The sequence below is a fragment of the Ictidomys tridecemlineatus genome, chromosome 3 (assembly GCF_052094955.1).
Source record: "Ictidomys tridecemlineatus isolate mIctTri1 chromosome 3, mIctTri1.hap1, whole genome shotgun sequence".
Lineage (NCBI taxonomy): Eukaryota > Metazoa > Chordata > Mammalia > Rodentia > Sciuridae > Ictidomys > Ictidomys tridecemlineatus.
The window spans coordinates 79,211,724-79,225,447 of NC_135479.1; the positions used below are offsets into that span (position 1 = coordinate 79,211,724).

The following is a 13,724-nucleotide window of genomic DNA, read 5'->3' on the forward strand; positions in this document are numbered from 1 at the left end:
TCAGCACAGTGAGGGTGAAAGGAAGGTCAGGAGGGCATATATAGTTTGTAAGGTCCTGGTTTGGGGAGGTTGACAGTCACACTGATACTTTTTAAGAAGCCATATCATAATTCTAAAGCAAATTCAGAATGCAACCTTGAGGGAAGAGAACCAAGGCTATTTCTCTGCAAGAGGACTTACAAGCTGCCTCTATTATTTCTGTCTAAAACAGAAAAAAAAAACTAAGGGAACAAAATCAATAAAATGGGAGCAATGCCAACTCCCATTCAGCTTTGCATTTTTTAAAAAATGCTACTTTGTAATTTATACTGACTAGTAATAAGCTATGGGAATAAGTGAAAAAGCTCATGCAGGGCTTTGGAGCTAAGCAGATCTACATTGGACACCTGGTTCTATTACTTTCAAGCTAGTGATGTTGGATAACTGACCTAGATGGCCCATGGAAAGTCATTCTTTTTTTATTATTTACGACTCAGTGTCCCCTGTCTTTGGTGGATAAAGGAGTGTGAAAACTTGGGGAGGTATGAATGAGTTTATAAAAGAGAACATGAAGGTGGCATCTTGAAAGTTGGCACCCTGTTCTAGACAGCGGCCAGTCACATCTCTCCTTGGCATGCCCTCTCTTAGGTGGAGCAGAAGAGGGGCTTAGCTGCTGCCTCCTTTTGGGCAATAGAAATCTAAGGATGATCTCCAAGTTCACCCAGAAGGAGGACACAGCTTTCTGAGCACCCTGTGTCCCTGTGCTAACTCCCTTCATCCATCTGCTAAATGCTGCCTCCAGGCTTCTCCGAGGACATGAACCTTTCTTTGCTTCATTTGGCATTTGTTTGGCTCAGTGCGAAGTCACTTGCTGTGCTCCTGCCCAACTTCACGGCCAACTTGGGTTTCCAGCATGCTGAGGGCTGCTATTATCCTTTTTCGAAGCCAAGAGCCCTGCTGTTCCACAGGGTACTGGGAGAATGGGACAAACCGATGAATAGAGCCAGCACCTGTAGACCCCGGGAGCAGGCAGGCTCTGAACGTGTGTGACCTCCTGCGTGGTTTGGGGGAGTTCACCTTCTCTCTCCTTTGGGACCTTATTTGTGGCAAGATAAAGATGGGAATAGCTGCCCCCAGTATTTCAGAGACCTGATTTAAAGCCATTTTTTATGTAAAAATCATCTCGGAAGAGTAACTGTTAGGACATACACCTGCAGGAGCACAGACTTACACTTTGAATCCCTTGGATTAAAGGAAACACTCAACAAGTTTGAGGCAAAATGACAAGTTGTATTTTACTGATTGCCCTGAATGTGGGGACTTCCTTCTGATCTTTTCACCTTTTTGTCTGTCCACCTTCACTATGAAACCAATGCTGGCTCTTCTTACCACTTCCTATATTCTCATGACCTTGAGAGTAGCCTTCTGTAACACCCTGAGTGTTCCCTCATGCCAAGGACCCTGCCAAGCACTTTATATGCATGATTCCAACTGTACATCCCTGAGGTCTTTGCTATTATGATCCCCATTTTGCAAATGGAGAAAACTGAGGCTTACGCAGAGGCAGGAATTTGCCTCTGGACAAACAACTTGAGAGCACTGAGCCAGGATCTGACCCCAGATCATCAGGCTCTGGAGTGTGTTTACTTGAGTGTTATGAAACAGAGCCTTAGGCCCTGACCCTGCCATTCCCAGGGTTATTGAAGAGCTCCTGCACCTGATCATTCCCTTCCTACCTGCATACAGGAGAAGGAATCCTCTCTCACCACTTCGGTTAGGAAAAAAAGAGAAATTTGATGGTTCTTCATTTTGCATGATCATCCTAGAAAGAACAGCAATTTCAAGAAAGAAGAAAAATTCCTATTTATGCCCAAGTGTTACAGCCTGGGAAACCCTGAAGGGTGAAGGAGTCAGTACCTTTCACAGAGCTTCCAGGACAATGTTCAATAGGTTTCCTTCCAAAAATAAAAATAAAGAGACCACCTCCATGTGCATGGTACCTGCTATCATCTGTAGGGTGTCGGATCCTAATCAATATGGTCTACTTCAGATCCACACAGTCAGCTGCCAACTGGAAACCTCCTCTGATTTCTCTACAAACATCCTGGGAATAACAGGTAGGTATCACGTGCTATTCTCATCCTCACTCCCCTATGATTTCCCTCTTAAGGACAACCAAAGTGTTCCTCTAGCCACCTAAGCCAGACACCTGCAAAGACCTCCTCCCCAACCTGGTCTTCCAGGATTGTTGGGTTCTGCACTTTGACAGATAGGACTCTCCTCTGGGGTTTCCCTGCCTCGGTGCCTGCCTTCTCCCACTGGCTCTTCACGGGAATGCCAGTGCTCTTTGCACCTGTAAAACACACATCACATCTTGTCCTTGTCCCATTGACCAGGGCCTCAGTGCATCAATCCCAAGCTCTACAATCTGAAAAGCCTGGTTCCTCCTTTCCGGTCTGGCATTCTGTGTCTTCTTCCCACACTCCCTGGACCATCCAGCCATCTGTTACGAAAAAGAGTTCTCTGCCATTCCCTTGTGCCACTGTGTCTTGTCTTGGTGTGTCGTTTTGTGTGTGCCAGTCATTTTCCCCAGACTCCTATTTTCTCTGCTGGTGAATTCATGCTCATTCTTTGAGATTCAAGTCCAGAGGCATCTTTTTTTTGAGGGGGAAGGGGGATTGAGAACTCGCTGGGTTCCTCTAGGCAGAAGTCAGTCTTTTTTTTTTCTTCCCCCAAAGCTCCTAGAATGCATTTTGATTGTAGTGCTTAGTAATATGCACTTTGATTATTTATTTACAGTTCTGTGTCTCCCAGCTAATTATAAGCTCCTCTCGGGCAGGACCACTGTCTTTTTCATCTTTTTGTCTCTAGCACCTAGCACAGTACTTGGAATATCCAGAGCACTTGGTAAATGCTTGTTGAAATGATGAGTAAATGAAACTTATTGTGGTTAAAAAAAAAATTACATGTCCTTCCTTAAACCAGTCATGACAGTCATAAAAATGAAATATTCTAATTGATTTAAGTCAATTCGTTTCCAACTCTGAAATGCAGGAAAGGCCAATTCCACCAATCAGTTGGCCAACTAAATGAAAGAGTTGTTGCCAATCAATGTACACACTACCCAGAGAGGCCAGCATGCCACCTGGAGGTGGAGTGATGTGGCTTTGCAAACATGGCTAGAGGTTACACTAAACGAGTCTAACTTGATGCTCATTTGCTCCATCTGACCTACAACCTTTAAGAGTTCTCCGAACAGGTACCCTCCTCACATTATCTTCTCTAGGTCATGTCAGAAGAAAGCTCTGAATTAAGAATCAAAACTTCCTACAAAAATGTCTTAATCATACATTAGAGAAAGATAGTCTCTTCAACAAATGGTGCTGGGAAAACTGAAAACCCACATGTAGCAGAATGAAATCTAACCCCTATCTCTCACCCTGCACAAAATGCACAGCTATGTCAATGTTTATCAAAGTAGATCAAGGACCAGAGACCCTGCACCTAATAAAAGAAAAAGTAGGCCCAAATCTCCATCATATTGGCTTAGGAATGGACTTCCTCAAAAAATATCCTAAAGTGCAAGAAGTAAATTCAAGAATCAATAGATGGGATGGTATTAAACCAAAAACTTCTTTACTGCAAAGGAAACAATCAAGAATTTGAAGGGAGAGCCTACAGAATGGGAGAATATCTTTGCCTCCTGCACCTCAGATAGAGCATTAATCTCCAAGATATATAAAGAACTCAGAAAACTTAACACCAAAAAATCAAATAAATGGGCAAAGGAACTGAACAGGCACTTTACAGAAGAAGAAGTATGATTGGTCAATAAATATATGAAAAAAGGTTAAGCAACTCTAGCAATCAGAGAAACGCAAATTGAAACTACACTGAGATTTCATTTTACTCCAGTGAAAATGGCAAGTATTAAGAATACAAGAAACAATAAATGTTGGCAAGGATGTGAGGGAAAAGGTGTATTCATACATTGCTTGTGGGGCTGCAAATTGAGGCAACTACTCTGGAAAGCAGTATAGAGATTCCTCAGAAAACCTTGAATGGAACCACCATTGGACCCCATTATCCCACTCCCAAGGATTTAAAATCAGCATATTACAATGATACAGCTACATCAATGTTTATAGCAGCTCAATTCATAAAAGCTAAGCTATGGAACCAACCCAGGTGCCCTTTAACAAATGAGTGGATAAAGAAATTGTGATATATATACACACAATGGGATATTACTCAGCCTTAAAAAAGAATGGAATTATGGCATTTGCCAGTAAATGAATGGAACTGGAGACTGTCATGCTAAGTAAAATAAGACCATCTCCAAAAATCAAAGACCAAATGTTCTTTTGGATATACGAATGGCTATCACACAATAAGGGGGTGGGGGAATGAAATTTCATTGGATTAGACAAAGACAAATTAAGAGAAGGAAGGAGATGGGAATCAGAAAGACAAGTAGAATGAATCAGATATAACTTTCCTATGTTCTTACATGAATACATGACCAGTATAACATCATGTACAACCACAAGAATAGAATCTTAATTAGGATAAGTTACACTCTTTGTATGTCTAATAGGTCAAAATACATACCATTGTCACATATGTCTAAAAGAACAAATAATTTACAAAAGAAAAAAGAAAGGAAAAACACTAGTGAGACAGTATCACTACCCTTTTCCTGATAGTAGTAGGAAAGCTTTAACTTTCTTAGCATTAAGTATGGTTTTGGCTTGTAGGCTGGGTGAATGTTCTTCATCATGATGAAGAAATTAACTTCTATTATTCTTTGGCTGAGATGTTCTGTTATGAATGGGTGCTGAAATTTACCAAATGCTTTCCTGCATACGTTGATACGATCCTGTCATTTTTCATCTTTTGCTCGATAATGTGATGGATTATATTCATTAATTTTCAAATGTTGGACAAGCCTTGCATTCTTGGAATAAACCCCACTTGGTCATGGTACATAATTATTATTATATTAAAAAAAAGAATAAAAATTTCCCGACTACCAGTCTTGGCTCTGTTAAGACACTGAATCTTTCTGATCCTCTGTTTTCTCAACTATAAACTGGGATAATGACACTTGCCCTCTCAACACTGTCAAGAAGATCAAATAAGATTCTCCGTAGGGAAACTCTTTCTAAAGTATCAAAACATATTTAGAGGTGCTAGGGCTGTAGCTCAGTGGTAGAGTGCTTGCCTAGCATGTGTGAGGCACTGGGTTCGATCCTTAGCACCACAAAAAAAATGAACAAATAAAATAACAGGCACGCTGGCCATCTACAACCATAAAAAATTAAAAAAAAACATATTTAGAAAGAACTGTTTGCAATCTCATGCTCAGTATTCATTTATGTATTCATTTTAATAGATTAAGAAAATTAACTGGTTTCTCTCATATGTAGAAGTTAGACCAAAATAAGGGGAAAATATAAATAAAGAAAATTGGGTGTGTGTTGGGGTAGTGGATTCCAGGAAATAGTAGAGGAAAGGGATTGAGGGGAAGGGAGGAGGGGTTGGGAAGGGAGAAACAATAGAATGAACCTAGCCAAATTTCCCTATGTACATATGTGCATATACTACAGTGACTTTCATCTTTTTTGAAAATATATTTTAGTTGTCAATAAACATTTATTTATATGCAGTGCTGAGTAATCAACCCAGTGCCTCACACGCTAAGCAAGTGCTCTACCACTGAGCCATTACTCCAGGCCCGAGTTTCATCTTTATATATATCCATAATGTATTCATTTAAAAAAAACTATAAATAAATAGGAGAAAAGTCAGGAGAGTAGCGGTAAAGGAACAGGAGAGAAGAGGGGAGAGAAAAGGGAGGAAATGAGAAATGAATTGGAGCAAGTTATATCCCATGCTTGTATAATTATGTCCAAATGGACCCTAATATTATGTATAACTGTAGGGAACTAATGAAAAAAACTGACTAAAAAAAGAAAAGAGCATTAACTGGAAAGCCGAGTTTCTCTTTATTTACTTCACTCCTGCCCAGCCTGGGCCTGTTTCAGTTTCTCATATAAAATATATCAATCAGGAAGCTTTTGGTTGAAGGAATGGAATATCACATCCAAAATGGCATCCATGGTAGGTTATTCTCCCACAGCACTGAGCCCATGAGCAGGAAGGGCTCCAGGTGCTGCAGGTCAGGCTTGGGTCTCTACAGCCTTTTGGCACTGATCCTGATATGGTCACTGTCATCCTCATCCTTGCTGCTAGGTGGCTGTGGTGGTTCCAGGGACCACAGAGAGAAGATAGCTGCTTCTTCATGTGTGTCTCTAATCTAGGGTCTTTTCAAGAAAACCCCTCCAGTTTTAGTGATTAGAGCTCATCGTAGGTGTGTCCATTAACCAATCTCTGGCACGGAGGGATGGAATCTGTGTGGTTGGCTGAGTTACTCAGGAGTTGATCTTGAGCTAGAGGTAGGGTGATTTCCCACAAGGCTACAAGGATCTCAAAATGATCGGGGGCTGACTGCTAAGAGAGCCGGTGCCTGGGTATGATACAGGGGGGAAAACCCAGCTTTTGTTGGGCACTGCTAATGTCACCAGGCTCATGACTTGAGTGCACATCACTGACTTTGACCATCAGCATGTGTTTTTTTTTTGCTTGCAATCTTTTGCCAATCTTTGGAGACAGCGTTGCTGCCCACGAAGTCAGCAGGTAATGTTTTCCTACCCTAGGAATCCTCAATCAAGGACTGTTGACAACATGCATGCTTCTCCAACTAAATTGTCCATTTTCTGGATACATTGACTGTGGAAATCAGGGCATTTGTACCCTGGATTCAAGATGGAAAGCAAATCAAAATGCTTCCCCCCACCCCACCCCCTGCAAGGGTACAATGCCCTGATTTCCTCATCCTAGGGTGAGATAACTCTCTGAGGCTTGCTGTTTCCTGGCTCCTGGAATGTCCCCAGCAGAATTAAGCTCCAGGTGGCTACCACAGCAGCTGGCTTGACCACACACCCTTACCGGCTGCCTTTCTTTCCCTGTCTCACTTTTCTAGACCTCGAGGGTATATTTCTTTCCCTTCTTTTGACTTCCGATCTCAGAGCTGCCTTCTTGGGAAAATCAAACAAAGATGCTCTGCACCATATGTCAGACTCCTTCCTGAATCCTGAGGCTTTGTGTATAATGTTCCGATCTGCTCAGAACGTGTTTCCTCTTTCTTCTCACCTGCTGTACTCTCACTCTCCCTTCACGTTTCAGTGGAAATGTCACTCTCCTTGGGAAGCCTTCTTTGACCTCCTTCCACCTGGTGCCGGTCTCCCAAGGATCACTCTCCTGTTCTGCACTCGACCATGCTTAGGACAGCTGCCATTTATTCGTTTGCATTATGATTTGCTTTCCATCTTGAATCCAGGCTGACTGTGAGCTGTTTGAGGGCAGGAACAATGTTTTTGGCTCCAGCATAATGTCTGGCACGGAAGAGAGAGCCAAACCCTCTGTGGCTTTTGGAAAGATGATTCTTTCCAAAGAGAAGACTAAAGATGTACGTTTGGGGTTCAGTCACATACACAGAATTATTAAAGCTTTGGATGGAAAATATTAAAGCGATGACTTCTACATAGATCAATATTTAGTTCTTGTCACAAAATGTAATGTTTCTCTGGGAAGGATGCCTATTATCTACAGGAGAATCTTGGTATGGCTCATTTATAAGTGTAGAAAATATCATTTTAATCACATTTTAGTTTTTTTAAAAAATAGAAACAGGATTCCACCCTAAATCCACAATTTGTTCATTTGAAACCTACTTATATTTCTGTATGTAGCTGGAAAATAGAACTATTTGCCACCAACTCTTCTCAAAATCATTAGGGAGATATTTATTAATGGAAAATATGCTAGGTTCTCTGTTTCTATTTCTGCCCCCTTCAACTATATTTCCACATTGGGATTTTTGGTTTTCATTAAAGAAACAATAAACAATCCTATTAAATCAATCTGTTTTCACTGGAAAAGAGCAACGCTGTTTTGTCACTCAGTACCCACATGGGAGAAATTTGGTGATAAGTGGCATGAAGCAGGGTGAGTACAAACTAACAAATAAACTCATATTTTTGCCATCTCTTTGCTAGGTGGGGCTCTTTTTCTTACAAATCCCTAAGCTAGACTTTTCCTTCAGTAGGGAAAAAGTCTAGTGAATCTAGGTTTTATGTGGCTTCAGACTCATCCAGTTCAGAATTCCTCCTTGAGAAAAAAATAAAAAATGCCAAACTATAAATAAAAATGTAACACGGAGCCTTGGAAGACACCCCTGTGACTGAGGGGCTCTGAAGTTTAATCTTCTCTAGTTTCATAGAAAATCAGCATTTAACCTTGATTCAGTGAAACTGGGTTCTTCCTGCTGCACACCCGACTTGTCTGTCCTGATCACTACAATTTGTTCGTGTGTTTTATTACCAGGAAGCCTTCCCTTCAACCCTGGGCCTTCTTCAACCCTGGGCCATATTTTTTTTCAAAGGTGACTTTCACCATTTCTTCTTGGACTGCAGCCAGCTGAAAAGATCTGCCTTCCTAAATGCTCACAGCCCCAGATATGGAGCCCAGCATATTTTGCCATGAATTGCTCTATTTGAGGTGCATCTATCATGCTTCTCCAACTAAACTGTCCACTTTCTGGATGCATTGAATGCTCCCCCCACCCCCGCATTAGATCCCACTTCAACACTTATTACAGTTCTGGGTTTAGCAGGAAGGGAAGGAAAAAAAAGGAAAGGTACTATACAAAGAAAAATGATGGCATTTGGAATCACACAGGAGGGTGGGGCCCTGGCTCTGCCATTTATGAGTGCAAGGTCTTCACCAAGTCATTTAACCTGATTTCTCACTGATTAAATAAACATAATAATGACATTTATTTCACATTAATTGCTAGGATCACATTAAAGCATTTATTCATTTGCCAAGTATTCATTGAGCTCCTACTTTGGCCCGTTTTTTTGGCACCAGAGACTTGAGAAAAAAAAACATGAGTGAGAAATACTCCCTGTGAGAGAATTCTCACTGTAGAGTTGGGAGATAGAAATTGGCAATAGGACAAACAGAGGCTGCGACAGACCCATGAACAGAGCATGGAACCGCACAGATAGTAAGCTCCCAATAAAGATGAATAAATGACCGGAATCATGAGGGCATTCAGAAAATTATTAATTTTGCAAAATAGGTTTGTAGGATCATCTTTACAGAGATATAATGGACATGGCAATGCCTGGGGTGTTGCAAAATGCTAACTGTTAAAGAAAGTAAAAAGAAAGCAAAGATTTATAGATGAGGAGGAAAAAAGGGGAAAAAGAGGGAGAAAGAAAGGTCCAAAGGAGCCAAGGAGGAGGGAGAGACTCTGTGGACTCACCTGACCCAGGGTGCACTCCATGCCCCCCAGGAAGTCAGCCTCCTTCAGCCCATTGTGGTTGCTGCTGATGTCATGGACTTCAAACCGCAGGCGCTGAACCTCTTCAAAGTAAAAGTCCACAGTAAACAGTTTTGAGTACACTGGGTTTATGCAGGTACGAATCACCTCTGTCCTGTCAACCTGCAAGGAGAAAGAAAAAAAAAAAACTATCAGGGATTAGGGCTTTTTATTTTTAGCCTTCAAACAAATTAATATCGTGGTATGTCCCCTTCTTTCAAACCATGAATGATGGTCACAAAGTCACCAGGGCAGGCAGTTTGAAAGTAATGACCTGGCCACCTGCCAAAAATGAGCCAGGTTTCAAGGTAGAAAAACTTTTTAGACATAATAAAGAATCTGAGGTTCGTATTTGAAGGTTTAGGACATCTTATATTATCAGGTGACAGGGTAAGATGGATCAATCATTACTGGCTGCCTGGACCATTAGTGCAGGAGAGTCAGAGGCTTGAAGGAGTCTCTGAGCTCAGGGAGGAAAGAAATCTGTAATCAATGATGTCTGATGGGTATAGTAAAGGGACCAGGGTAGGGGTCCCATCGTAGCCAACTCTAATAGGAATGTCCTAACTAATGAAGTAGAAGGGCCATGAGAGGAGTATAAAGATGACACTGTCTTTGGTTTCAAGTGTGCCTTTTATTAGGAATATAATGTTTACTCATTTCAAATTCCTTAGACACCTGTTTCCTCATCAGCAAAATAAAAATCAGAAGAGGATGAAAAAAGTCATTTCTTGCTCTAATGTTTCATGAGCTGTGATCCCTTGGCCTTCTGTGATGATAACTCTCCATGTGTTCTCTTCTTCCAGATCCATATTGGCCACTTTGGGTGTCTGCCGCAGTCTGGCTGGGCATAATTCAGGAGCCACTTGTCAAAAGAAACTAACTTTATTTTTAGAACCACACACGCCAAACAAAACAGCTCCTCAGGAAAAACCCGCAGAGCCCAACTGCCACCACCGGCTTCCCACAAGCCTCTCACACAAACACACAAGCCTCCCCCACTCCCCCAAACCTCCTGCTCTTGAGGCCGATTGGCTGGGTCGTGTGGGCGGAGCCAAATAAATCCCCCAATGAGCAGCTCTGTGGTCTGAAAGGGCAGGAAAACAGCCCAATGAGCATCACCGCAGAGGAGCCAATCAGCTAGATATTGCTGGGGCCGCTGTGAGCCAATCATCAGCCGGCAGCTGGAAGTTTGCTGGCAGCTGGAAGTTTGCTGGGGCCCCTTGGGCTGTGGCTCTCAACAGGTGTCCTACTCTGAGACCCAGGAAATTGACCTCTATGAACTGAATTTCCTGGGTTCTCTTGTCCTCTGGTTCTGGTTGGAGTCAGTAAATGAGAGAGAGAGGACAGAGTGGAGCAGGCACCCTCTACACACATGCACGCTGCTAGCAGACCACCTTCCACCAAGAGACCTTTTGCTGCACTTGACCACACGGTCCTTCCCCTCCTGCCTCCACCCTTCAGATTGAGGGGTGGTCATGACTTTCTGTTGTTGCTATCTCCGAGATCTCTGATGCTTTACTTGCCTTTGTTGGCTCTTTTAACCCTGCCCCTTTCCCCATGAAGAATTCCTCTGTAAAGAGCTTCACCCAAAGGGTTAAGCTATCTGTTTTCTGCTGGGATCCTTACCACTCTGTATTTGTTAAAAATACACAAAACCATTTATATTCTGAGAAGCCTTTAAGGACCAAGGGATTGATAATCCAAGGTCCCACTGCATCATTCAAGTGGAGACACCCAGCCTTTATAGTGGGGTGGAATATACAGCTGGAACCTATATACTCTGTTGGTTTTCAAAAGGAAATGTAGTTTATTGGATACTTCCCAAGCACCATTCATTAGCACACATATGAAACCATTTCTCTTACTTTCAATGAGTAAAGGGAAATAAAGAATCTTATAGTTTGTATTTGAAGATTTAGGACACATTATATTATCACGTGATAGGGTAAGATGCATCAATCATTATGGCTGCCTGGACCATTAGTGCAGGAACGTCAGAAGCTTGAATCAGACAACCCAATAAAATAAATGGAAGGAGTCCTTGACCATATCATGCATGCCCATATTGCCCAGTGAAGAAAATTTGACACTCCAGCCTCCCCTGACACTCGGAAGTACAATGCTTTAACTCTGGCTCTGGCTATTCTAGTTGCTATGTAGGGCTCTGTGTGAAAGAACTGTCCTTTACAGGAAGGACAATGGCCATGCTTGGGAGTAGGGCAGGTGGGGAGAGAAAATCCAGGTTGCAAGGAGAAGAACGAAGTTCTTATTGTATCCCTGTCCAATAGACAGGCAGACAGAAAACCCATCTCGGCTTGAAATCCAATCTCCAGTCCACTGTTGATTAGTATTTTATGAGTTACTGTTCATAGCAATAGTTGTTTAACTATTGTGGCTTCCCATGGAGACCCAGCCTCTCTTTTAGCTAAAAATACCACTTGCTGTGTGAGTACCAGGATTTACTGGTTTGATGTAATTTTTTTTTTTAGTTGTTTAGAGATTATAGTTTTACATAACAGTATATAAAGAGGTCACAAACTTGTGGTCTACAAGTATAAGCCAACTTAGAAATATTTCATTTATCTTACTTAAGTACTTTTTTTCTTAATTAGCCAACATGTAAGGGGATGTCTCTATTGCCCTGTCTTTGGGCGAAAAGGAGACTATCTGGCACCTTGGGCCATATACCTACAGGGACACAACTGGGGACTGCCCACTCAGAGCACCCACTGTCTAGTTCTCATAATTCCTTCCAGACCCTTCTCCCTATTGAACTCCCCCACATTCCCCCCCCACCCCGAGGTATTTTTGCAACAGCTGGTCCAAATGAATGGAATAATGAGTCATCTAAGAGATTTAATTATATTCATGTGGTGCCTTTGGATAGAGGATTTCAAAATAACCCCCAAGAAATAAGTTATAAGTAGATTTGACATCCTCAGGACACAGAAAATACATCTTCTCTCCTTGTGGCTGGAAGAAGAGAGAGTCCTGGGAGGTTTCCAATGATGAGAGATGGGAGATAGAAACTATATATGCATATTTTTTGTTACTCTGCTCTAACCATCCCCAATGGCACAAATGTGTGATGTTGACTGATTCTGCTGTTCTTCTTTACATTTCTGGGTTTTCAATAGGCATTCCCACATAAATATGAAGTTCAAATTGGCATCGAGGCGCACACCTCAGCCATTCAAAGTAAGCTGCCAGTATGTAACACTGATCTGTAGGGTTTTGTTGTTGTTTTGTTTCTAGGAAATGACACAGTGGAAAGTAATTAAAAGCAATACATATTTGCTTGGCCAAGGTAGACAATATCCAAGGATAATCTCAGGCCAGTAAGAACCTAAGAGCATAAGTGCTCAGGGAAAGAACAAGTGTGAGAACAAGGAAAGGACTTGGGCTACTAAATGCATATTAAGATATTTCAAAGTGTTCTGCATTCCCATCATTAGGGGAGATGCCGTGTCTTTTCTGTAGGTTGAAGCCAGGTTTCACTTGAATGACAGAGACTAGGACAGCTCCTATTTCTCATTGAGATGTGTCAAGGTCAAGGCAGTTCTTTCCAAAAGATCTTCCACTTAACTGGTGCTCCCAGCTGCAGCAGAATCAACCAGGGGAGCTAGCTTTCTTTCTTTCTTCCTTGTCTTTTTTTATTGGTACATTATAATTATATATAATAGTGGAATTCACCATGACATATTCAGACATGCACACAATATAACAGTATAGTTTTTATAATTTCAGTCCCTAGCACCTCACTTTTTCCTCTCCTTCTCTCTTGGGCGTTTTCTTTCCTTTTTTAAAAAATTTTATTTATTTATTCTAATTTGTTATAGATGAGAGTAGAATGCATTTCAATTCATAGTACACATATAGAACACAATTTTTCATGTCTCTGGTTGTACACAAAGTAGAGTCACACCATTCGTGCCGTCATACATGTACTTAGGGTAATGATGTCCATCTCATTCTACCGTCTTTCCTAACTCCAGCCCCGCTTCCTTTCCCTCCCTCCCCTTTGCCCTATCCAAAGTTTCTCCATTCCTCTTGGGGGAGTTTTCTTTAAAAATCGATTACTGTTGGGCATGGTGGTGCATGCCTGTAATTCCAGTGGCTTGGGAGGCTGAGGCAGGAGGATGGTGAATTCAGCCTCAACAACTTAGTGAAGTTCTAAGTAACTTAGGGCTAAATAAAATATAAAAGAGCTGGGGATGTGGCTTGGTGGTTAAGTGCCCCTAGGTTCAATCCCTGGTACCCAAAAATAAAAATCAATTTCTGTTTTTGCCCC

General features: G+C 41.8%; 1 protein-coding gene across 4 annotated transcripts in view; it reads right to left on the minus strand.

The window, feature by feature from the left end:
• Cpne4 (copine 4) overlaps nt 1-13,724 on the minus strand; it is a 455,030-nt gene that overhangs the window by 150,882 nt on the left and 290,424 nt on the right. For all 4 annotated transcript variants that reach the window (XM_078043313.1, XM_078043315.1, XM_078043316.1 and 1 more), the window contains exon 3: nt 9,374-9,553. In XM_078043313.1, coding sequence (XP_077899439.1) covers nt 9,374-9,553 — 180 coding nt within the window. The remainder of the gene's footprint in view (nt 1-9,373; nt 9,554-13,724) is intronic.